The 27,927-nt window shown below is 39.0% G+C and overlaps 1 protein-coding gene across 1 annotated transcript; it reads left to right on the top strand.

The window, feature by feature from the left end:
- Positions 1 to 27,927, top strand: LOC308367451 (NACHT, LRR and PYD domains-containing protein 3-like; the record flags this gene model as incomplete). Its single annotated transcript, XM_080841368.1, has 10 exons — positions 1 to 146; positions 293 to 406; positions 8,888 to 9,001; positions 9,938 to 10,051; positions 10,278 to 10,391; positions 13,447 to 13,560; positions 19,048 to 19,319; positions 19,785 to 21,618; positions 24,989 to 25,159; positions 27,750 to 27,927. The coding sequence occupies 10 exons, from the start codon at positions 1 to 3 to the stop codon at positions 27,925 to 27,927; spliced, it is 3,171 nt and encodes a 1,056-aa protein (XP_080697494.1).

Below are 27,927 nucleotides of genomic sequence, written 5' to 3'. Positions count from 1 at the left end.
ATGAATCAAGACGTAGAGGAAGATGCAGGTCAGAGTAAGACACTCAGCCCAGAATCTGCACTACACAGCTGTGTGACCATGAAGAATGACCAGGACATGGATGATCCTGTAAACATGAGCAGCACATCAACACAGACCAAAGCAGGGTGAGTACAGAAAACATGAGTTCACTCACTCAAACACAAACTTGCTTAAAGACACATTCACCCATCTACCGCTCCCTCACATTCATTCATTCCACAAATAAACTGGTCTATGTTGATTGGTTTCTTGTGTCTACTTGTGTTCCTAGACGACACACACACAGACCTCGATCTCCAGTGCCAAGCTTTGTGTCCATGAAGAGTGATAAGTCCATGGGTACTCCACCGCTTTTCAGCAGTGAACCAGTTCCAGCCCCTCTAAAGTGAGTAGTCGACTGACATTTATTACCATGTTTTTATGTTTTTACTAAAAACAAATCCATGTATACCTTCTCTTCTTCGTCATGTTTGTTGTTGTTTTAAAGGGAGATTGGCATTAGTAAGTTGGGGAGGTATATCTGCCAAGATATTAAGATTACATTTGTGTCAAAAGAGAAAAATATTCAAAAACTTGTTTATCTCCTCCTGTGGTGTTCGTGTTGTATCTCCTCTCATGGTGTTCGTGTGTGTGTGGTGTGTGTGTGTGTTGTGTTTATCTCCTCCTATGGTGTGTGTGTGGTTGTGAGTGGGTGTGGGTGTGGGTGTCTGTTTTGTTCATATCCTCTTATGTTGTGAGTTTGTGTGCTGTGCTGAATTTATTTTCTCTCATGGTGTGTGTGTGTGTGTGTGTGTGTGTGTGTGTGTGTGTGTGTGTGTGTGTGTGTGTGTGTGTGTGTGTGTGTGTGTGTGTGTGTGTGTTGTTGTCAAGGAAATAACCCTTAACCTAGGACTGTATTCTTTACCTCAGAATTGAGACACACACCCGAGAATATTATTAAAATACAGACATTTACTCTGGGCCCCAGAGGAGTGACCTGCATGATTGTCTTCACGCCAGGCACTAACCTCTCCTACAAAATGTCTGCTCTTTATTGAAATTAATATTCACATATTCACATATTCAAGTTTAACATGAAACCCCTCCCAGTTCCTTTGTTCATACTTTTAGCTCCAGAAAGGGTCTCTTGCTTCTCTCTGTACCCGGCTCTAAGGCAATAAATTAGGCTACTATAAACATTCATGACATCTCTAAGTTACATCCACACAGGGCCTCTTTCTCATACCAGGCAAGCAGACTCTGCATTTCTCTCAACAGAACAAAGACACACATGGAAAATCTATTTAACAACTAAAACACAACATGATAAAATTATAAAGCATATTTTCTTCACATTTCCCTCCTGTTTATCATGTAAATATACTAGTTGAGACATCAACTCACACATCTCCTTCAGCTTTCTGCATAGACATCATTACACTAAAGAATCATATTCTTGAAGAGACAGCAGGGCATCAATTCCTGTGACAACATTACATTCTGCATAGAATCACGTACTAGGCTAGAAATGAGAACTTTAATACATGTAGAAATACAAGAAAGTATAAAGTATAAAGATTGCAACACTAGTTAACAGACCTTTCAACACAATTTGCAACCATGTACCAGAAGTGAGCCAAGCAAACGGATTAACCCACGGAACATCCACCACCTTATCACGTTTTATAGCATCACAATCAGCCCTCATTTGCTGTAAGGCTTCAAAACCACATGGACATCATCAGATATCCAGGTATCATTCAGCATAACACAAACCCCTCCCCTAGCGGAAGTAGATAAATCTAGCAGTACCTATTTTACACCCCCATCAGCCAAAGGCCTTCCACGCTGACTAAAGTGACATTAACAAATGATCCTAACCTATAGTTAAGTCTTTCCATTATTAACATGACTCTACCTAATCCTAGAGACGGAAAATTACTTTGATACTCTTAGTCCAAACCTTTTTTTTTTTTCATCAGGCACGTCAGTCCCCCACACGCTGTCGTGATCCTTCACAGAAAATCTCTTCTTAGAGATAACTCTGGCTGTAAGGTAACACTACCAACATAAATATGGTCCATGACCTGAGCGGGGGCGCAAAGGCCTTCCCAATGTGGAGAGAGATGACTGTACCATACAATACCACACACCCACATTACCTATCCCAGCGTACGGGTACCCTTGTCAGAGGGGCATTGCTTTTCATTCCAACTTCAACATAAGGAAAAGATTTCCCCATGCATGGACATGGCACAATATATACCCATTTTCTGACGTTGGATGAGGAAGTGGTGCTTGTGGACTCAGTATTCTTAGTAGGAATTACAGTTTTGTTACACTGTCGCCGTCTCAGAGAGTTGATCCATTATTTGCAAAACATAATGGCAATACAGAATGGACTATCACATAAGGTGACAGCAAAGATGTAGTATTTAACTCTACTAGGGGGTGGGTGGTGTTACACGCATCCTGTACCTGGGTACCATTTGTGTCATGAGATGGAGTATTGTAGCCCCAGCAGTCTGGGCCACACTTCTCTCCAACACAGATAGTGGCTTGGTATGAAAGTGGTCTAGCTTCAAGTCTAGGGTGTGAGGAAGAAGTTGACATTAAAGAACATACAATTGGTCTTATTACATCTATTAGCTTGCACAGATGCATATCTATACCATGAATTAGTAGAATACAGATGAGTAACGTTCCCCATGGCCTCATGTTCCCCATGTGAAATCAGCCTCTAATGGATTCTCTCAATCAAATTTGTAGAGGACCAGAAACCTAACATTACTCCTGAAGTAATCACTAATAGCAACAGCTTAAACATTGTTATAAGGGAGTGATATGATTTATACAGAAAACCAATAAAACCAAACAATAAAAACACAATAAACAATAAAATAATTAACACAGATACACCAAGCTTCTATGTTGAGCAGTATCACCAATTCAGGCACTCCCGAATTGGGTGACTAATCAGACGATCAAGAGCTATATTTCTCAACCCCCTCGAGGGAGCCACTAGACTCTATTCAACGTAAGTGGTGCATCCTAAACAAATAAACAAATTTTACAGTGTGACAGATGAATACAGATGAAGACAGATGAATACAGATTAATACAGATGAATACAGATGAATACAGATGAATACAGATGAATACAGATGAATACAGGTGGAGCGTTGACGGCTGTTGGTGTGGCCAGTAGCCCTTGGTATGGTCACTCCCCTCTGTCGTCGGACAAAGTCTTTCGTTTGATGACTTTGATGAAAACCCCAGTCTCCCACCTTCACCTGTCCTTGTACCTGTGGAGACACAGAAAAACTCGAACAGTATGCGGTCTTTGTACATTTCCTAGTCAGTAAAGTTCTTTTCATATAATCTGCTAGTGTGGAAAAGTCATCTGGGTTGGCTTTTACAGTTGGAGTGAAATCTGGTATTCTGTATGGTCTACCATACAGCATTTCAAAAGTTGACAACGATTGACCTTGAGCAGGGGTAATGTGCATGCTTAAAGATACTAAATCTAAACAAACAGGCCATTGTCTACCTGTTTCTGTCATAGTCTTTCAAAGTTTAGATTTAACCTTACCATTCGATCATTCCACAAATCCAGCAATCTGGGTGTGGCATGCACAATGCCTTTTCAAGTCAATTTTGAATTGTTGTCCCACTCTGTCCAGCATCTCATTCACAAAATGTAATCCATTTTCAGACATTATAATTTCACATTTGCTGACTAAAAGACTAAAAAAAAAATGTGTATAGTTTATTAATCCATGTATACATATTGTTTATGTATACCTTTATCTACATATTCCCCCTATTGATCCATGGCCCTGCCCATGAATCAAAATCACTGTCCATAAAGATCTCGCTTGTAAGGCAATTACATTGCTTCAAGTAGATCTTGTAGTAACTTTTTATATCTAACAGAAAATGTGTGAAGCAGTGTTGTGAAGAATAGGATCTCACTACACCTCTTCTTTCAATCATAAGACCAGAGACATGATGTAGAAATCTGGAGGTTCATTATTGTAATCAATAAGCTACAATAATTAGATTAGATCAGTCTCATTGTATGAATGTTCTGGAAGCCATTTTAAGGCCTGTAAATTGTGGTGTGTGTGTGTGTGTGTGTGTCTCCCCGTGGTTCCTGCTGCGAGACCCCCGGACACTCCCTCCCATCAGGGATTCTCTTGGAATGCGCCTACGTCGTAACTCCATTGCTGACTTTAACATCAGTGAATCATGTCTATGGCTAAGTTTACTCCTTCCCTAAGTGAGACTTTCATACAGATGAAATAATCCATGTTCATCTGAACATAAAAAATATCCCACAGCAGCAAAATCATATTGGCTGTCCGTACAATCAATTCCTGACTTTTTTATAACAGACACGCCCTGGTCAATGTAACTATCAGACAAGCTAGACGGTCATCAATCAAGTCCATTGACAAGCTACTGAAGCTAGAATCTCTGAGCTAAGTGTGAATCCCCCCGTGTGGGTGCGTGTATTAGCCTATACCTCTGAGTTAGCTGAAAATAATCACAGTCAGTCATAGTTTTCTTAATCAAGTGCAATGCTCTTTTACTATTCAATCACTCCTAAAAATCACAGAGAGAATGAAAAACGCGATTTCATCTCAATGCCATTGATCCTCATGATCCTGATCCTCATGATCAGCTCATGAACAAGACGAGACAACTAGACAACCAAAAACGGTCAGAAACATTGCATTAGCTGAATACATGAAATAACCAAGGCAGATCAGAACCCAAAACCATTTAGCATTTATCATAAAAGCTGAAAAAGCATGTAACATATGGAACAAACCGCAACACGTAATTTCCAAATTACGCACATCCTCATATTCACGCATACTCAGCTATAGTAGCCAGCATCGAATTATTTCCATCTCATTTAAGACAAAACAACAACAACACAGCCTTATGCTGTAATATTCAATGGTGTATTTTGACTAGGCTATTAAACAGCCAGTCACTCTAACAAACAGTAGGCTATGGGCTCAGTCAATGTCCCCGTTATGTATGTAAACATACACACAGGACGAATACTTTGTTCCATAAAAATATGCTAACAATTACTCGTAATTGTAACAACATACACTGCTCGTTTCTCGGAAAAATAATCATGTAGGCTCATTGCAGTTAAATGCCACTCCAGCCACTGTGGTCCTTACTGGACCTTAGGCTGCTTGTGAGGTCAGACAATGCTTTTTGATCATGCGCTGCCTCTACGGATAAACAAAAGTTACACATGTAAGAATCTAATTTTAACGTGGTGAACCGTCTAGTAATTTTCTTTGTTTTAAGAATTTTCCGACTATGCCTATATCAAGGCTTTTTATTTCATTCGGAAAGTTAATTTTACTATTACTTCACTCATTCTAATTCGCACGGACAAGGAGGCATTTCCAGTGTTTACACCATAGCTTTACCATTAAGGAGATAAACACCACATACTTTGTATTACTATTGTTAAACTGTCATTATGAATGACGCTCTTATGTTACCGTAATAGCATTGCTATTATATTAGATGTGTTACGGTTTCTCATACCTGCGTGTATGGTGTGTCGTTAATTTTAGTTGAATGTTGAATGCTGTATAGAGACGGATGAAGATAGTCGGTGCACATTGAATAATATTGAATAAATACTTATTACTCTGACGTTCCGCTTATACCTTTTACGCCAAGTTATGCCTGTGCAAGACAGATAACTTAACAACTATTGTATCAGACTATATAGTGTGGTGAAGAGTTAATGTATTTTATCCCTTCGGGGTTTCCGTACTTGGAAATAGGTATTCCAGCGTACGCTGTGACTGATTCACGTCTTTTCAGTAGGCTACGAAGTAAACTAACGAGACTGTTTTCTCTTCAACACCTATAGCATTCTTGTGATATTAAGCTCTAAGTGCCAACGCTTGGTTACACTATTAATGCTATTTTTAACCAAATAGATAACAACAGAAGTTACTTTCGCTGAGTTTTAAGACAGATCATTCAAATGATAAGTCCGTGTGAGTGTAGCACCACACAACCCAGCCATGTTAACGCATAGGCTTTAGTTCTCCGAAGTTACTTTTTTGATAAACGTTAAGAACCTTCTTCTGCATACTATACTAATATCGTCTCATTATTTGATGTTTATTTTAATGCTTTGTTAGCTCAAGCAATGGAATGTATCCTTATAGTTGTCCTTGTAACTTTCTTTGTGTAGGCTATACCATTATGTCGTTTCTGGTTTGAAAATCCGACTCAGGCGAACTATTTTATTCCCTTTGACTTACAGGATCTCGTTGCTCTTTCAACTCCGACTAAGTTTAATGAATAACTTTGCGCTAATATTCTAAATTCCTGAGTGTATTTCTGCACTATATTAAGCAATCAATTGTTGGATAAAGTACTTCCGGGTGGCCAAACCGAAATTCCTTTATCCTCAAATCGATTTGCATTGTATTATTTATTTTAGCAGTATCCCTCAGCATTATCTTAATACCCGCATTATATTTCTATCTCTATAAAGCTGTGACGATAATGTTCTCTCGTCTGCGTCCCTAAAGGAGGCGGACTATTAGTATTTTTCTTACTATCCTATTTCGAGTCTCTTCTCTTCATCCTTCTTTCAGAGCTTTTAAAACTACTTTCTTTGTCTTCTCTCATGCTTTCTATTTAACATGCACGTTTCTTTCTTTGCTCTGAGTTTCCTTCTACCAATCTTTAATCTGTTCAGCTTGCCTTGCACTCTTTTCTTATTTAATCATAATTATGACGAGCTGCAAACGTAAAACGAACTTGCATATATTATATGAATATATTATAGTGAATGTGACGTGCATAATTCACCTTTGTTAGTTCTGCAAACAGTTGTTTAAGTTATACATAAGTATGACTTCTGGGACCGTGGTCCATTTAAATTGTTTGTTAGTGGTGACGTCATGCTTGTTGGACTGCGCCTTGAAACTAAACCGAGACAGAGTTTTTCTCCGCTCAACGACGTTCTATCTAACGTTTCTATCTAACCTTCTACGTAGCCTACCTTGTAAAGCTATCAGTATGTTTCTTTTTATCGCCAATACAACCTTTCTAACCATTATGGTGAGCTTTCTTGATTACTTCAGAATACCACACAATTGGTCAGTAAAATCTCTGTGGACTCAGAGGCTTTTCACTGTGTTAATTCTGAGTCATCACTACTCCATTTATACATACATCCATACATACATACATAGGCCTTCACTCAAACAAAAAATAAGTCCCCGACTTATGAAGAAAATGTTCTTATCAGATCCCCGATCTGATGACATCCCAGATGTCTTCATAGCTATAGTCTGTGTATTCGGTAACCCGGTTACTTACTTAATATTCTGTTGTGCGTCCCCTCTGGATTCGGATCTCGTCAGGGCAGCTTCGACGGGGGGGAGAAGTCAGGTCACCGGCCACACGAAGAATTCAACTCGTGGGGACTTTTTCTGCCCAAGCCTATTGAGCAGGCGATGCGCATCGTCTTCGGCTTCTGAAGTTCTGATCCCCCGGCGTTTCTTACCCATCTTGAGATCCGGCTACGATGGACCAAAATGTCAAGGAAATAACCCTTAACCTAGGACTGTATTCTTTACCTCAGAATTGAGACACACACCCGAGAATATTATTAAAATACAGACATTTACTCTGGGCCCCAGAGGAGTGACCTGCATGATTGTCTTCACGCCAGGCACTAACCTCTCCTACAAAATGTCTGCTCTTTATTGAAATTAATATTCACATATTCACATATTCAAGTTTAACATGAAACCCCTCCCAGTTCCTTTGTTCATACTTTTAGCTCCAGAAAGGGTCTCTTGCTTCTCTCTGTACCCGGCTCTAAGGCAATAAATTAGGCTACTATAAACATTCATGACATCTCTAAGTTACATCCACACAGGGCCTCTTTCTCATACCAGGCAAGCAGACTCTGCATTTCTCTCAACAGAATAAAGACACACATGGAAAATCTATTTAACAACTAAAACACAACATGATAAAATTATAAAGCATATTTTCTTCACAGTTGTGTTTATCTCCTCCTATGGTGTGTGTGTGTTTGTGTGTTTGTGTGTTTGCGTGTGTGTTTGTGTGTGTGTTGTGTTTATATTTTCCAATAGTGTATGTGTGTGTTAACCTGTTCATATGGTGTGTGTGTGTGTGTGTGTGTGTGTGTGTGTGTGTGTTTGTGTGTGTGTGTGACTGTGTTGTGTTTGTCTCCTCTAATGGTGTTTGTGTGTGTGTATGTGTGTGTGTGTGTGTGTGTGTGTGTGTGTGTGTGTGTGTGTGTGTTGGATGTAGTTATATCCTCCTATGGTATTTGTGTGTGTGCGTGTGTCTGTGTCTGTGTCTGTTGTGTTCCTCTCATGGTGTGAGTGTGTGTGCTGTGCTTTTCTCCTCTCATGGTGTGTGTGTGTGTGTGTGTGTGTGTGTGTGTGTGTGTGTGTGTGTGTCAGTGTCTGTTGTGTTTATTACCTGTCATGGTGTGAGTGTGTTGTGTTCATCTCCTCCAATGGTGTGCGTGTTTGTTTGTTGTGTTTATCTCCTCTCATGGTGTGCGTGTGTTGTGTTCATATTCTCCTATGGTGTGTGTGTGTTTTGTTTGTGTATTTGTTTGTTTGTTGTGTTTTTCTCCTCGAGTTATGGTTAGGGTTAGTTAATGTGTCAAGCAAGGCCCCGGTTGGGTATCCAACCTGTAACACAACCTGTAACACATACACACAAACCTGATATAGCTGATACACATATACACTATCACTTTCTCAAAATACATTAACAACATGATTGTGTTGGTGAGAAATTAAAGTCTCTGTTTAATTCTTCTCAACACCAACAGGTCACAGAAGCGCAGACCTCCATCCCCAGTGCCCAGCTGTGTGTCTATGAAGAGTGATCAGTCTATGCCTGAACCTCGGAACTTCAGCAGTGAACCAGCACACTCAGGCCTATTGTGAGTTACAAACTTTTATTATGGATTTTGTTATTTACAAGTGTCAGGGACATCAGGACTCTAAAATGGAAGTTTCACAGTACTTCTTCAGAATCAGCCAGGGAACAGGGAAGCAAAACAGGTAGAAAACGAAACACAAAATGGGAGAACGCTCAGAATATTAATAGTTATATAACACACAGGAGATTCTAATGCACCAAAACTATAACCCTCAGAGAAACTCTTAAATAAACACGACACACAGAAGTTAGACTCGGGAAAAACTCTCAATCTTAATATTTTAGTTTAATATTTGCAACTGCAGGGCATCCGCAAGCTAATGTTTACTTTTAATGTAATACCTCATGGTGTAACGTGAGGTTTACTTTGAATCATTGTTTTTTTTTACTGACTAGATGTAATTTGATCCTGAATTATGCTGGTGTTTAGTGGACTTCTTTCTTCCCTTTTTCATACAGTGTCTCCTGTCTGCTGGAAAACCAAAAACAGAAGCGGTCCACTCGCATATTGTCACCAACAGTTGTCAGGGAGTTATTTACATCAAATGCTTTTCTCCAAGCATCCCTTTGGTGATTATGGCAAAACAACACAATGATAACCCTGATCGAGGCCTAGATGTATGTTAAGGAATAGTTTGCGAATGCTAAACAATTCCCACTGCATTAGGTTGTCGTTAATTAAGTAATTATATAGGCAAAAATATTTCATGTGCAAACTTTACATCAGGATTTGGGGTATTTCATTGGACAAGGACAAAGTCCAGTCTGAGGACATGGATTCCTGTTAAACATGGAATGACACCCCATACATATTTTATTTCACTAAATACAACTTGAAGTTGCTGAGATCCAAGGAAATGCAAAAAACCTACATTAACAACATACATGTGTTGGTAAGAAATTTAAGTTTCTGTTTAATTCTTCTCAACACTAACAGGTCACAAAAGCACAGACCTCCATCTCCAGTGCCCAGCTGTGTGTCTTTGAAGAGTGATCAGTCCATGCCTGAACCTCGGAACTTCAGCAGTGAATCAGCACATTCAGACCTATTGTGAGTTACAAACTTTTATCGTTCACCCACCCGCACACACACACACACACACACACACACACACACACACACACACACACACACACACACACACACACACACACACACAACTGACATAGGTGATACACATATTAATACACACTATCACGTTCGCAAAACACATCAACAGTATGATTGTGTTAGTGAAAAATGAAAGTCTCTCTTTAATGCTTCTCAACACCAACAGGTCACAGAAGCACAGAGCTCCATCTCCAATGCCCAGCTCTGTGTCTATGAAGAGTGATCAGTCCATGCCTGAACCTCGGAACTTCAGCAGTGAACCAGCACACTCAGACCTATTGTGAGTTACAAACTTTTACATTGTTACAGATTTCCTTATTTACAAGATCTATGTACACTCTAGAAATAAAATTGAAGGACATTATCACAGATTGCAAATATGCGTGCAAGCACACAGTTATATAAATGCAGACCTGCACACACACACACACACACACACACACACACACACACACACACACACACACACACACACACACACACACACACACACACACACACACACACACACACACACACACACACACACACAAACACACATACACAAACAAATAAATAATCATTAAGGAAGGAAGCACAGAATCCTTCAAAGATATCCACGTGTACACACACACACACACACAAACACACACAAACCTCACATAGGTGATGTACTAATTAATACACACAATCACTTTCCCAAAACACATTACAGTTTTTTTACAGTATTACACAATTATCAAAACTACTGAAGTAGCATGAAAACTTGGACATGTTTTGTTGCGATTCTCCATGTTGACATGTTGACTGATTTGGGTATATGGAAAAAATTAAATAATAATTTCATCAGTCTGCAGCATTGGTCTTGTGTAGTGTTTGTTATATATAGTATGTGCCCTTTCTCTGTGTAGGCCTACTTCACTTACACTACTCTAATCACTGAGAAGAAGAATTGCCAAAGGTATTTTAGGTTTATAACAGCAGTGTGTTAGTGGTACAAACAGAATTCAGTCATATGCAACATGTGTGTTTCACAGTGTTGGGCAAGTTAATGAAAATTAGTGTAGTATTTGTAGGTGAAGAAAGGATACATGGAGACAGGAAGAAAGTACGTCTATTTGCCGTTTACTTAGAACTCGAATGCCGGTATACAGTTATTGGAGTGGCTCATACAGATACCATAATTACCTTCATACTATGGCCAACCTACCGTAGAACATGTAAACTACTACAATTAATAATTAGTTACAGGTACTAGTTACTCCTTTTAAAGGTGATTGAATTACTTCACCAGTTACTGTATATCAAAAGCAAGTTACTTTTATGTCTGATTTTTAAGTGTAATGAATATAAACAGTACTGAACAGTCAAACACAATAAACCTATGTTTTGACCTATTTATTTTAATCAACAGGGCAACAGGCCTTCAAATCAAGCAGTAGTACAAAAGTCCTTTTTAACACTTAACTTAATACAAAATAACTGTCTCAGTCATTTTACAGTTTTCTTTTACCGCATTAGGCCCAATAAAATAAAAGTAATTGGCCTGCAGTATTAACACTAATTAAAATAGAAAACAAAGGTGTCTTGAGGTGCAGCATATCATTTAATATGTGATTTAACAAAAGGTTAACAAAATGGTGTAATGGTTTCAAAAAATGAAATGTCCGAAAACATTAGATCTCAACTGTCCAATTCAACAGTTCGCAGGGCCCTGCCCCCTAAGTTACAGTTGCTACGGCCGACAAAACTCCCAGGACTGTCAACCCAATAGCATAGCGAGGATGGGGACAAGTGCTATATCTGTCAGTGGTTCTTTTTGGAGTAATATCTCTGCTATATCCTCTTGATCAAGGCAAAAGGGACTGAAAAATGCAGTGGAAGAATGTATCCAAAATATTAAGATTAACAACGAAGGGGACACAACAATAATGGAAGCAAAAGCATATCCTCTAGATCAAGGCAAAAGGGACTGCAAAATGCAGTGGAAGGATTTATCCAAAATATTAAGATCAACAACGAAGGGGACGCAACAATAATCGAAGCAAAAGCATACAATCAAAAAATGATTAAATGCAACCAGCACAACATTGTTGACTAGTCATGTCATTTCCACTAGGTAGGAGCTGTATATAATAGTTGAGGCTAGCTAATAACTTACAAATTTGTAATAATACTAGTTGCCATGAACCATTACTGTTTGGGGATGTTCTCTCAACTAGATAGTTAGCTATCATACCTAGAAATAGCTTAGTTCGTTGGTTAGATAGCTAGTTGCAAGCAGCTGCATGTACTGTTTTGCCATTGTAAACTTAAATAAACATGTTGCATTCTATACAAGCTGATTATATCATTCTTTAAGATTGTTACGCTCCAACTTTAGTGGCCCTATGGGGCGAACAAACATTCCACCACTGACCCAAGTAACAACTAAAACACCTTTTAAAAGTACCAAATCCATGGGATTTATTAACAACAAGTACACAACATGACATGACAAAATCCCAGGTTGAGAGGCAGCAAGACCAGCAGTCCCCACGCAAAAAGCCTCTCCTCTGCAGCAGGAAACTGGAGTCTTTAAGTGCTGCTTGATCACCTTGCCAGGTGCATCTCATCTGGCCATCAGGGGAACACAACATGGGCGGAGCTACAGAAAAGGGAGGGGAAGTGACAAACAAAGAACACAACACATGTGGTCGTAACAAGATACATAGCCTGTCGTCAGTTTTCTTCAATAGGCTAATCTAGAAGCAGTATTAGATATTGACCGGCTTATAATTAAAATGATTGGAAACTGAAAACTCTGCCGGTCACTTTGATGGCAATTTTTTTTTCTAGTGGAACCTCTGGGTTTAATGCTCATTCATTGCGCCACCAAGGTCCTGCGACGTCAGATCAGAAGAAGCTAAAGTAGGCCTTTCTTGTCTTCTTGTCTGCAAGTGTTTTTACACAAAAGAGAATAGTGTGGGTAACAAACTAATTTAAATTTCAGTAATTGTAACTGCATTACTTGATTTAAAAAAATACTTTTTTACATGCTCATTACCGCTAAAAGTAGTGGAATTACAGTAATTAGTTACTTTGTAATGCGTTACTCCCAACACTAGTCGTTCATATGGTAGCAAAATATGTTTTTTCTTAAATTAGTGTATAGTTTTAACAAGAGTGTTTCATTTTGCAATGGATCTGAGGTGTTTTGCTCATTGGGTGTGTGGTTGTGCTAATTGTGTGAGTTGTATTGAAAAACAAAACAAAGCAGTCAAAATCGTGTTTAAGCAAAAGAGAAAAAACTGTAACAACATAAATGTTTTGGTGAGAAATTCTTGTATTTGTTTTATTCTTTTCAACACTAACAGGTCACAGAAGCACATACCTCCATCTCCAGTGCCCAGCTGTATGTCAATGAAGAGTGATCAGTCCCCGACTGAACCTCAGAACTTCAGCAGTGAACCACCACACTCAGACACATCGTGAGTTACAACCTTGTATTGCATTATAAATAATAACAATGGATTTTATTTTTATAGCACACTTTAACATACAAAGATGTCTCAAGGTGCTTAACCAGGTCGCAACAACAATAATACAAGGTAATAGGAGTGCAAAAATAGCAATTAAAACAGTGCATTCTAAAAACAATACAGAAAAGAAATAATAACAGAAACCAGGACTTTAGGTGAAGGCAGATATAAATATCTGGGTTTTGAGGTGTGATTTAAAAGTATGTACTTATTTACAAGATATATGTACACTCTAGAAATTCAGGGCATCATTTCTGATTGCAAATGCACATACAAGCACACAGTAATATAAAGTTTTTTTTTTTCAATCATTTTCACACATTATTGGAATGATAGGAATTCATTTTATCCAATATATTGGAGACTCAGTCTGAGGTTTTGTTCAACCAATATTCAGGTTTAATCTTGCAATGATGTACACCAGACAGGGGCGGAGATCCAATTTTTTTGTAGGGGGGGACAATACATGGTAACATTTCAGAGAGTAATTCCTTGGGCGGACACACTGAAAAAATGTGCAGTCCACCCCTATCGCCCTCCCTTTCAATGCTGTCTTCGTACTGTGTTTTCTACCTTGCAGGACTAGACAGCCAGATAACATTTTTCTTTGCAGAATAAAGATGGTACATTTCAAATGAATCGACAAGTCTTGTTTTGCTTAAGTTTACTGATGTTTTCAGCATGCAATTATTCAAACAGGACGTTTGATTTTGTAAAACAAGACAGAAATACATTTCACGTCAAGTAATGTGGCATAAAGGTAGCATGATACCATGAGAGCTAGCATAACTTAGCTGCTAAATAACAAATTCTCTTAAAACATTTACAAACAGAACATTTCAACTTCATTTTTAAATTCTCTGAACCAGGGGTTCCCAACCTTTTCGACTCCGAGGCCCAACTTTTCGTATTTGTAACAGGTCGGGGCCCAACAGACACCCCGCTTATTTAAGCGAAACTATATTCCATTAGGCTAATTGAATTCATTCTAATTAATAAGCAATTGTTATGTGTGAGAAAAAGCAACATCAGCACCTGCCACAGGTGTAAGCCTATAAATAAATAAAAGAAAATCTAACTCTAGATATTGCATCAAAATTGTATTGTGCACCAGAAAACAAAAAACAAAAATACACACAGAGAACTTAATTGCAGTAGGCCTAGGCACAGCAAACAAGCAAGGAAATCAAACCAGAAAAGCCCCAAAAGATAGCATGCACTCAAAACAAGTGATGGAACATGCAAACAAGACCACTCAGCTAGGCCTAATTAAAATAGGTGATGCTTCAGACATGCCAACAAATAGGTTCAAACAGGTCAATATAATGATCAGAATAATTTAAATAATGAATTAAATCTGTGGCTGCTGGAGTTGGTAGCTGTCCACAGAAAAGCATAACCACTCCAACGCATAACGCACAAAAACAGCACTAATGCAACTTTACTGACATCTGTCGAATCCTATACATTTACGAGTAATCACTTCAGACAGCATGGATTTTAGACACTGTTGTTTAATGGTATTTTTTTCGTGCTCTCTCGCCGTCAAGCAAGGAATATATGCGAAACACAATGCTGCCACTCGACGGTAAATCGTAACAATTATCCCCTGAAGCAATTCGGGAACACCTCAGTCAGCCCACCGTGAAGGAACTGTAGGGTGATGTGGTTCGGGGAGAGTGAGTGTTTAGGTGAGCAGACAGAGTCTCGGTCAGAAGACTCAAACGGCAAGGAGTGGACTTAGGAAATGAGGCAAGGGAGAAGGCAGGTTTGGTGCAAAAGCAGTTTATTTTCCTTTGTTCTTGGTAATTGTTTTCTGTGTGCTGCATTAAAAGACATAAACAAAGAAGCAATATGATTACCATAATGGAGTGGTCAATCAAACAATAAAACATCAATCATGTGCAAATACACCATCCATGAAACAGCAAAGCATCAAACAAGCAACAATCATGTGAGAATACTCAATCCCCAATTAAGCAGCAAAGGTAACAAATATGCATCGAACAATCCCTCATGGCTCCTGGCACATGTCTGGGAACAAAGGGCTTAGGGCAACAGAGCACATGTCCAAAAGTCAACACAAAAGGCATACAAATTAAACATTCAGAATGAGGAATTGAACACTCAAGTTAACTCGAAGACGCACACTTTAGGGTAATGGATACAGGTGAAGGAAACAGGAATCTGCTGGAGTACTGGCGGGGAGTGCAAAAAGACTGAACTGCCAGGTGAAAAAACAATTTATAGACTCCACCTGCCTAGCCAGCAGGTGGAGTTGGATTCGGCTCAGCAGATTCACCAGAGTCAAAGAAATTCAGTTTGGCAGATTCACCACAATCTAAGAAATTAACAGAAAAATAACCCAGGTTCCAGTGAGTCTTTTCACACCGTCTTCAACTATGTTGAAGAGCCGACAGTCACCACCAACCCAAACTGATAGTTGGTAACCTTTTCACGGACTGGTCTAGTTATTTACCTAGAAACGTCGTGGAGTGTGGGTTGGCAATCATCTAACCTGGGGCTGCTTTCTGTCGGGTGTTTTGCATTAAGGTGATAACTTAAAGACGAGTTGCTTCTGTGACAGCTAAATTCAGCTTGACAAATGCTACACACAACTTTAGATTTGTCGATTGTTCCGTCATTTTGCCTCTTAAACAGAAATTTTCCGTCAAACAATCCTCAGCTCTCCATCTTTCACTACCGTCTCGGTCACTCCTGCCTAACTGCAGGCACGTGCTGGTTTCGTGTCAGTGCAACGCACACCGGAAGTAAAGAAAGTTGCTGCATTTAGTAACTGCATTTAAATATTTGTATCACATTAATCTCGGCCAAAATAATATCATAAATGTACGTGTTAACTTTGACGTTCTTAATTAATATTGTTCTCAATTTGAAATCAGTTACTCGCTCCGTGGCCCACCAATAGGGGGAAAAAAAAATCTGAAACATTTTCACGGCCCAATGGATAGTGCTCCCATGGGTTGGGAAACTCTGCTCTAAACATCATTAAATGTACTTTTACAAAATATCTACTCACAGACAAATAATGTCAAAATTTCAAACATAAATGATCGCCCTTCAAAGAGGAATTTAGCTGCAGGTAAATGAACGTCTTCTCCATTATATTCCACCATAGCTATATCCACCCGCTTGAGTTATAGTGCTTATTTATTTATTCAATGCAATTTGCAGTGTTGTGGGCGCAGTGTTGTGGGCGCACTCTAATCTGGACGATTTACGACTGCTATTAAACTTTTATGAATGCCAGAATTTTCCCGGAACTTTGACATGTTCTTAACTGCGTTTGAGAATGAGTTCCAATGTCTGTCAACCACTTTCCATATCGTGTAGCATAGCGGCAGTGACAGGGAAGAAAGGAGGAAAAAGAGCAGTGTGTGTGCTTTGTCCAAAATCAGCCTCTTTTTAATCAGCACGTTGGTTAAGCCACTAGAAAATGATTGTCAACAAGCTCAAGTCCCTTTTCATGTTACATGCCTGTGCATGTTGAACAAGTGATGTGATAAATGACTTACTGGCCTTTACTTGTAGAAGATTTACTAGTTAGGCTGGTTACCTCACAATTTGACCGTGTACTGGGCTGATTGACAGAAACACGGAGCTGCCCCGCTCGTTGGAAACAGCATGTGAACGAACCAAACCACTTTGAGGAATATGGGGATCATGATTTTTTTATTAGACGTGAATAATTAGCACCACTTATGTTGTGGTGCTTTTATTTAACATAAGTTTATGATACAAAATTGTTTATTTGTGTTAACTATTACATTTATGGTGGGGATGTTACACCTCCCCCCTGACCCCCTCTATCAACTAGAGGGATTCACCTAACTATATTTCTGTCAGCCTTTGGGACAATACAGGCCTTTATCCTATTAGTAAAGCAGGGGGTGTCATCCCATAGCTTCATCCCTTAATGAATATGTATCTTACTATAACCTGGGAGTCGTAAAGCAATTTTAGCATATTGCTTATTGCAGCATTGTAGAATTATTTGTTGACTTTAATATTACAATATATACTGTAGTCAAAATAAGTGTTTGTCTGTTTGTGTTTTTTCTCTTTTTTTGCAATGCAACACTACAGTACTCTATGCCAAACTGGATACAGCTAAATGGTATAAAGTTGTTAGTGCTTTAAGTTGTTAGTGTTTTAGTGTTGTTAGTGTTTTTTTTCAATGAGAGAAAACATTTGCGGTAGCAAGACTCACTTTTTGGTGAAGTATGAAGTGTTTTGGTGGTATTGCGCTTCTGCACCAAAAGTTTAACTGATATGCTGAGGTGTGGGTCTGTAAAGTCCACTGGGTAAAGTGTTTGGGAAAAGTTCACATGCTATTGATACAAGAGTAAAAATGATTTTACAAAAATTGTAAATACACATACACACACACACACACATCTATGCTAATTTTCAGATCATTTGATTCAATAACTTGAAGGCACACAATCATAATTACGAAGAAAAGGAGCAGAGAAATAATATATATGCACACAAACACACACATGCACACATGCACACACATGCATACACAGCCAGTCACACACACAAACACACACACACACACACACACACACACACAGACACCAATGCATTCCGGTACAGTTCATATTCAGAGAGTTTTTGATGACAGGTTTTCCCCTTTTGTTTGAACCACAACAAAACACTATCCATTTAATTTAATTATCACTGCCAGACTGTTTCTGAAGGAACCAGGATTTAAGATTTAGAGTTAATACGTATAAGCCAAAGTCAATGTATTTCATTCCTAGTGGTAATGGTTAGTGTTATTTGGAGATGTGTATTCTGGACCTGGCCTACATGAGGTGTGAGAAAGCTCTAAACTTCCTCCTCGGCCAGGGCATAGTCTTTTAGGGTCCTCAGCCTCATGCATAGATTTTGAGTTCTTTGATCATAACTGGAGATCTGACACCCCTGTGCTTTCTGTGAAGCAAATGGGCCCCAAACTACTACCATTTAATAATTAGCATTTTAAGGGATGGAGCTATGGGGTGACCCCCCTTGCTTTGCCAATAGGATAAAATCTGTATTATTCCGAAAGCTGACAGAAAGAGATTTAGGTGAATCCATCCGGTGATATCTATGTCTATCCTCCTCTGGTGTACGTCATTGCAAGAATAAACCTGAATTTTGGTTGTTCATACCTTAGACTGAGTCTCCAATATATGGGATGAATGTAATTCCTATCATTTCCTTTATTCTGTGTTTCCTAATTCTGCATCTTATTCTCATCTGATTCAGTATGTTCACATTCTTGCTTGAATGGGGCCTGGTGTGTTTTGCATTTTAGTCTGAGGTCATCAAAGTTTATTTTTTTCAATAATGTTGTCATCATTTAGGTTTCAACATAATTGCCATGAACCTACATTAATTGAGTGTTCTTCATCTTGTATGCAGTGAGTTGAGGTCTGATCTGACCCAGGATCAGTCCAGGTGTGGAGTGTGTGAGAGGGTACTGAGGGACCCAGTCATCACCACCTGTGGACACAGTTTCTGCAGGCAGTGCATCAGCAGCTACTGGGAGCAGCCTGGACAACAAGAAGACCAAGCCTGTCCCCAGTGTGTAAAGACATGCAGAACCCAACCTTCTCTACAGCCTCTTCTGGATGAACACAGAGACATGGTAGAAAACCGCAGACACCTGCACATTGACAGAAGGAGCAAACCAGGTGAGGGTTTCCTGATGTTTTTTTTTACTTTTTTCGGGAGCATTCAACTATTCTAGAACAGCTTAGTGGGCATACAGTTTGCTAATAGATTACTATTACAAGGGTGAGTAGAGAAAACTATGTTGATGGTGGCAATTGGAGAATAAAATTATATTCAATTCAATAATTAGTAAATTAATCATAATAGTTTACATAAAAACAATACTCTGTAAATACTCACATGGCTCTTGGTAGGATAAGGATTCCCCATCTCTGCAGCTCTACAGCAGATCAGAAAATTACCATTTTAATATATGAGAAGCAATAGAAGAGAAAAAAACTAATGGATATTTGTGTCTGGAATGTCAATGATAAGTTGGTTGAAGTGATCACAAATTAAACTAAATTAAATCCAATGTGATTTAGCATACATATGATACTAATCATGTTTTTGTTAATTTTTGATTATGATATACTGATATACAGCTGATGAAGTCCTGAGTAGTGTTATAAAGAAGTATAAAGCCAGCCTGAAGAGGAAGTTTGAGAATATATCTGAAGGCATCATCAAAGCAGGAATTGAGACACCCCTCAATAAGATCTACACAGAGCTCTACATCACAGAAGGAGAGAGTGAAGGGGTGAATAAGGAACATGAGGTTTGGCAGATAGAATCAGCATCCAGAGCACAAACCACAGAAGACACACCAATCAACTGCAATGACATCTTCAAGCCCTTACCTGGACAGGAGAAGAACATCAGAACTGTGATGACCAAAGGTGTGGCTGGCATTGGAAAAACAGTCTCAGTGCAGAAGTTCATTCTTGATTGGATAGGTGGGGTAGCCAATCAAAATCTAGACTTTATCTTTCCCCTTCCTTTCCGTGAGCTGAATTTGGTCAGGAGTGATCATTATAGTCTTCACAAGCTTCTGCTTGACTTCCATCCTGAACTGAAAGAGCTGAAGGATGGTGAAGAATACAAAGACTGTCAGGTTATGTTCATCTTTGATGGTTTGGATGAGAGTCGTTTACCTCTGAATTTCCAACATAACATGATATCTGATTTAAATCAAACATCATCAGTGGATGTTCTGATGACGAGCCTCATTCAGGGAACTCTGCTTCACCTCGCACACATCTGGATAACCTCACGACCAGCAGCAGTCAGTCAGATTCCTGCTCAGTGCATCGATCAGGTGACAGAAGTACGAGGGTTCAATGACCCACAGAAGGAAGAGTACTTCAGGAAGAGAATCAGTGATGAGAATCAGGCCAGCAGAATCATCTCACACATTAAGGCATCCAGGAGTCTCTATATCATGTGCCACATACCAGTCTTCTGTTGGATAGCAGCAACTGTACTCCAGCAGATGCTGGACAAGACTGAAGACATTCCCAAAACTCTGACTGACATGTTCATACACTACTTGCTCATCCAGACCAGATGGAAGGATCAAAAGTATGAGAGTGGAACTGAGACAGTTGAAGTGACATTTCTTAAAACTCAGAAAGAAATGTTACTGACGCTCGGAGAACTGGCTTTTAATAATCTAGAGAATGGCAATCTGATGTTTTACGAGGAAGATCTGAGAAAGTGTGGCATTGATGTCAGTGAAGCCTCAGTGTTCTCTGGCATGTGCAATGAAATCTTCAAGGAAGAATCTGTGTTTCACCAGAGGAAGGTCTACTGCTTCGTGCACCTGAGCATCCAGGAGTTTCTGGCAGCTGTGTTTGTGTTTCACTCTTATGTGACTGAGAACCATGATGCCCTGAAATCCCTCCTCAGTGAAGAACATGAACCCAGTCCTTTTATATCATCTCTTCAGTCAGTGCTGGGCTTACAATCTCAAGTTCATCTACATGTTTTACTTAAGAGTGCAGTGGATGAGGCTTTGAAGAGCAGGACTGGACATCTGGATCTTTTCCTTCGCTTCCTTATGGGCATCTCTCTGGAGAGCAATCAGAGACTTTTGAAAGGTCTACTGAACCACAAACACAGCAGCTCAAAGAGCACCAAGGAAACATGTCAATACATAAAGAAGCTCAACAGGAAAGATCTCTCTCCTGAACGATGCATCAATCTTTTCCATTGCTTATTTGAAATGAACGATCATTCCATGCACAACGAAATAAAGAAATATCTGGAGTCACCAAAGAACATTAAACAGAAATTGTCTCCTGCTCATTGTTCGGCACTTGCCCAGATGCTTCTGATGTCTGAGGAGGTGCTGGATGAGTTTGACCTTAAGAAATACAACACATCAGATGAGGGACGCAGGAGACTGCTCCCTGCTGTGAGATGCTGCAGAAAGGCACGGTGAGTTTATGATGTAGATGGATAAACATCTTTTTTCATTGATATTTTTGACAAAATGTGTCGATGTCTAATGATGATGATACCTACTGCTGTTGTGCAGCATGAAACATCTAAATATACCAGCAGAAGCATAAATGTATAGTCATGACATACAAGAGTAATATTCCATTGAATTTAAAATCTAAGAGAAAACTCAGCCCCACTTCAGCTACAATTATTTTCCCTCTAACCTTTCATTATATTGATTTTTCAGGACACCTTCAGAAATGCATTGCTTTTTTAATATTTCAGAGTAATATTTTGTATTTTGTCACTATGTTTTGCAGACTTGCTAAATGCACAATCAAAGATAAGTCGTGTGGCATTGTGACTACTGTTCTACAGTCACCAAACTCCCTGACAGAGCTGGACCTGTGTTACAATGACCTTGGAGATTCCGGAGTTCAGCTTCTCGCTAATGGACTGTCTAGTCCCAACTGCAAACTGCAAACATTAAGGTTGGTGTTTTCCATGTCCTTATTGTCATGAATTGTCTGATTATTTATGTAGCCGTTAACTATGAAATATTTTGTTATATAAATGTAGTGATAACCAGACTTCACTAACATTGCAGACTGCTTACAGTGTATAATTTTGTCTGCTTCCCTTCACATCAGATTCTAACTCAATTTAATGTGTTCCTTTTGTGTATCTCATCCCTCTTAGAGTTTCTGCTGTTTTTACCTATCCTTCTAACACCTTAAAATGAGGATGAATGATTAATGGGACATATTTGAAAACCATTACAAAACAATTATGAAAAATATTAGAAAAGAAATAATTATCAAGTACTACAGTTAAGCTTATAATTACCCAAACAACATAACAGTTGAATAACTTAACATCACATTTTCTATACCAGTGAACATCTTACCCTGCCTACATCACTGTACTGGGGTCTGAAATTAAATGTTCTATAGATTGGTCAAATCTGTGCCACATAATTGACTTATCGTTCTTGCTGATTAAATATCTGATGCCAGGCTTTTTTATTAAATCTCATTGCATAAAAATGAATGGAGTTTGGTGGTGGTCGGAGGGGCCATAGAGGCTGATTGGCAGCCATGCTTCTGTCAGTCTGCCCCAGGGCAACTTTGGCTATCACCACTGGTATGACAATGTGTATGAATGACTACTGGACTCTGGACTCTGTAAAGCGACTTTGGGTATTTAGAGGAGCGCTATATAATATTGAATGAATGCATGAATCTAATTTAGTGAATTGCTCCTTAATGCCCTTTAGCAGTCTGATATTTGTATGAGCTCAAAATATACTCCAGTGTTTGTATGCAGTCCTGGCTCTGTAAATGTGAAACAAAAGGAATGCATCTGACTGAACCTGAGTCCACTATTCCAGCCAATCAACACATTGCTTCAGAAGCATGAAAGGAGGAAGTGTACTATGATTAGAAGTCGATCTAAATTATCAACAAGATTTCAACAAAATCTTGGACCCCTTTTTGTTTCCACTGCAGAAAGGGAATAAATGGGTTTATTTAGTCCTACAGCCATTAAGAATGCTGTAAGTACTCAGAAGTTTATGCAAGAGCGCTAACCCTTGATAGGTGTTTTGATTATATTGATTTGATCTTACCGCATCTACAAAGAAGCCTGTAGCCTGTCTCTCAGTGAAGCCTACTGTAATAAAGTATTTTGGTGTGAGTATCTGGTGAAGTGTATCTACAGTATGTAGTGAAAAGTGTTGTGTCATGGTAACTAGCCCTGAAGGAAACAGGGCTTTTTGCATTTATATGTATTTGTGTGTGTGTGTGTGTGTGTGTGTGTGTGTGTGTGTGTGTGTGTGTGTGTGTGTGTGTGTGTGTGTGTGTGTGTGTGTGTGTGTGTGTGTGTGTAGTAGGGATATATCTCAATACGTTATTGAGGAAAGGAAAAATAATGCAATGGATACAAATATCATTTTCTATATGTAGCCAACAGTCATGATGGAGCTCTTAAATAGAATGAAATGGAATTCTGACTTAGGTTCCAATAACACCAAATCAAGTTTTTCATGGTGGGATGCCAAACTTTTTGTTGTTGTTTCTTATTTGTCAATAATAAATTAAGCTGTTGTTTTGAAAGAACAACAATTGGATTGTGAATAAACATTAGCATATAACGCACAATATTTGCTCAATTCTACATAACTTCAGGAATAAACCACGCTGTTTTATCTGAATACGGATACAGAGACAGATAATGTTGTTGGCTGAACAGATGCAAATAACGACGTACCTCTACAACACCAGTGTGGAGCTGTATTGTGCACATGAATTCACTATGTACTGGCATGACAGGGGTTGAAGCTTTTAATGGAACAGTATTTGTCATGTACCGTAAATCCTCCAATTGTGGCCGGGGCTTGTATTTACTTGCCTTTATTTGGGTCAGGCTTGTATTAGGGGCAGGCCTTTATTTCTTAATTATCTTCTGTTATAGAATTGTATTATTTAAATAATGGGCATAATTGCAGTAGGCTAATATAATTCATTGCATATGCGTTCAACACTTTCTGCACATCGCGTAGCGGTTTATATGCGGTGTCAACGTAAAAATAAACATCGAGTTATGGTCTCCACTGTCAGTCACGGAGGAAAACATTTCCAAAGCCTTGATTTTAATCATTTTTCTAGACACTCTATTATGCTTATCGCGGACTGAAAAAAATTATTCAACGAGCTGGTTTGATATCCAGCCTAACTTTCTTTCTACCTCCACCTGCTAGTCGTAGCCTATCGCGTTCGTCTCGGGTCAATGTCAAACTTCTTTGCTGCTTTTTCTCCCGAATGTTCTTCAGCAATCAGCATACACCATCTCTTTGAATTTAATATCAAAGTAACGTAAGTCTACTACTGCTTTATGATCCCTTCTGGAAAAAGTAACCTAGCCAGCTAAAACGTTACAGATAAACAACAGTAGGCTATACCATACGTGCATTTAGGCTAAACAATAACAACTTCCTACGTGGGGAAATGTCTTTTTTTTATTGCAAACAGCCCATGAAATTAGCCAACAATATTATATAATATAATATTAAACATAAGGAGAACATGTATTTTTGAAATGCATTCAAATGAATTGTGATGTCTACTTTGAGCCGACGGACTGATGCTGGTAGGCTACAGTTATATAGGCTACTTTATTTGAACCCCGGCTTGTATTCGGGGCCCGGCCTTTATTTGTCCGTATGGACCACGACCCCGTCTACTAACTGAAGCCCGGCCTTCTAATTGAATCCTGGCCTTTATTTGAGGATTTACAGTATGTCTGTTAAATTTAGAAGTACATTTTTTTTTTTATCTAAGCAATTTTATGTTATGCTGCTTTGCAGACTTGCTGAATGCACACTCACAGATAAGTCCTGTGGAATTGTGGCTACTCTTCTACAGTCACCAAACTCCCTGACAGAGATGGACCTGAGTAACAATGACCTGGGATATTCTGGAGTTCAGCTTCTCTCTAACGGACTGTCCAGTCCCCACTGCAAACTGCAGGCATTAAGGTTGGTGTTATACATATCCTTATTGTCATGAATTATCTGATAATTTATGAAGCCCTTAACCCTTCAGGGACAATTCCCCACTTGTAGGAAATGTCGTTCTTGTTTTCAATATGCCTTTCAAGCTCTGCACGTTTTTCCTCTTCCCCAGAAACCTTGAATCTTTTACTTTTAATAATTTTAATTCATAAACTGTCACAGTTCGGCTCACAACCGTGACAAAAGTCTGGGACGGACACGAGCGGTTCGTGGTAAATGACACTTTATTACAAAAATAGAGAATATGTAAAGTAAAGAAAATGCTTAAATTAATCAAACAAGGCCTCGGCTGGCATCTGGTCAGCAACCACGCAGACCCACAGAACACCAGCATGCAGGCACGAGTGAGGGAGTCCGCGAGAACAACTGCTCCGATGTTTTAAGGAGTAGATCACACCTGGCCCAGGTGCAGCCTATCCATCTGATCCGCGGCAACCTACGACTCAGAACACAAAATGATGAGGGACACCTAGTGCCCAGGTGGAACACTGCAAGCGCGCAGAGAACAGCAGCACGGCCCACTGGGACAAAACAAAAAATGAATAAGCACTTGGTTTGGAGAATAGAACTTAAATCTTGCACATTTCAGTGTCTGAGAGACAAAAAAACGCTGCCAACGATCCACCCATTAGAAAATGAGGACTATTCATATGATAAATGCATGGTAAATCTGCAATCACTATTGGGTCATGAGTTACGAAGAAGACCTGAGAAAACACCTGATCAAGCAGCCAAAAGGTCATATCTGGCCTTCGTGTACTGATCAGGACCCCTGGAGTTAAAGGCCACAGACCGGGCTCTCAGGGTGGCCCGGACCCCGGCATCAACCCAGGGCTTCTGATTGGGGAAAGACCAGCCAGCCTTATTGGGAACGACATCATCGATGCAGTGTTGGATGTAGCTGGAAACAGTGTCAGTATATTCATGTATGTCCCCATCTGTGGCATTATCAAGTAAACCTACTAAAGTCCAGCATGGTGAGAAGGAGAGAGTAGATGTCTTACCCCTTTCATAGGATTGATAGAGGTGGGAGGTGCTTTTGTTCAGCTTCTCTGTAAAGGACTGTCTAGTCATAACTACAAACTGCAGACAGTTAGGTTGGCGTTGTCAGCGTGGAGACACGATCTAACTTTGTTGCTCAGAGAATGGCCTGCTCAACAGTAAGAAGGTGCTGCCATTTAAGGCAAAAACAATTTTGAGATTGAGCTAGTTCACTCCCTAAACATGTAATCTTTCATACTAGCGTAAAGAAAATATCCAATTATACATTAATGTGTATATTTATTCACATTTTGTCTATTCGCGGCATCAGTATTCTCCTAGTGGTTTCTGAAAACGTGATTCGTTCAGACGCATCACGTGGTATGGCTTGACACTTCCTTAAATCTTTAAATGCGATTTTCTCAAAATTAGTTTTTTTGTCATTCTCCGGTAGATACTTCTCAGCCTATGTAGCACCTATGTACACTAAACTTTCCAGTTATACACTTAGCAGTATTCTGAAGATATTTACAGAGGGATTTGTTAATAAATCATTCCTGGCCTGATTTATGTGACATTTTGATCAAAAAAAGGTGGCAAAAATCGATTTTTTTTTTAAGGCTATAGACAGTATATTTTGATGTTCTAGGTAATGAAAGCAGATATCCTGAAATCCCTCTGTAAATGTGTTTGCATCTTGTGTGTTAACAAAATGAAAATAAAAAAAATCACCTGGCTTTATCGTATGTCCAGATATATCTACCGGAAATATATGCAAATGTGCGCATATTTAATTAGATACGGCCTAATTTGCATAATCAAACATAATAATTTCAGAAACTTGTAATACATTTTTTGTTCATACATGTGTAAGTAATCAACTGAAGAAGTTTCATGGTGATATTTATTATTTAAAAAAATTACCCTATTCACCTGTAGTGTCTCGCCTTAAACCAGTCAGTCATATGGTGGAATATGGCGGATGAACACCCACTTCCCCTTATACCCTCCCAGCAGCGGGCAATCTGCGTTATTGAAATGTTTCCTGACTCATTCTAAACTAATTAAGAATATAAATGAGTTTATATATTTAAAAAGCTATGTAAATACATTTTATTTTCAGAACATGATACATTAGGTTCATTATTTTAAATAATGTCCTACCATCTCAAGGCCCACCTTGAAGGTCCCTCAGGCCCTGGTTGAGAACCAGTATTTTTCAAGCATTTCCTTTGAAACATTAGTCACAGTTAAAAGTGGTTATGTAGTTCAATCAGGTGTTTTATTATTTTTGATACAAATGTTTTTGTCAGTAATGACAAAATGAAGTACAATGCAAAAGCAAAAAGCTCCTCATCAGCATTATATATCTTATGTACCTATATTTCAATTAAGTAATTAAGGTACTGAAGAGATATTATGCTGATAGGGAGCTTTTTCAGTTTAACTTGGAGAATTTTGTAGTGTACTCTTCTACTGGATATCTCCATTTTACACCTGTCCCTGAATAGTTTTTAGATTATTTAGACATTTTACAACTCTCTCTCTTTCTTTATGTATATCTCTCTCTTAGGCTTTCTGATTGTCTCATCTCAGAAAAGGGTTGTATTTGTCTGGCTTCAGCTCTTTCTTCAAACCCCTCCCACCTAAAAGAGCTGGATCTGAGCTACAATCATCCAGGAGAATCAGGACTGAAGCTGTTATCTGTTATACTGGAGGATCCTGTCTGTAAACTGGAGAATCTTAAGTAA

This window comes from Sprattus sprattus (assembly GCF_963457725.1).
Source record: "Sprattus sprattus genome assembly, chromosome: 1".
Lineage (NCBI taxonomy): Eukaryota > Metazoa > Chordata > Actinopteri > Clupeiformes > Clupeidae > Sprattus > Sprattus sprattus.
The sequence above is the reverse complement of the archived record's forward strand: the minus strand, read 5'-3'. Positions and strand labels throughout refer to the sequence as shown.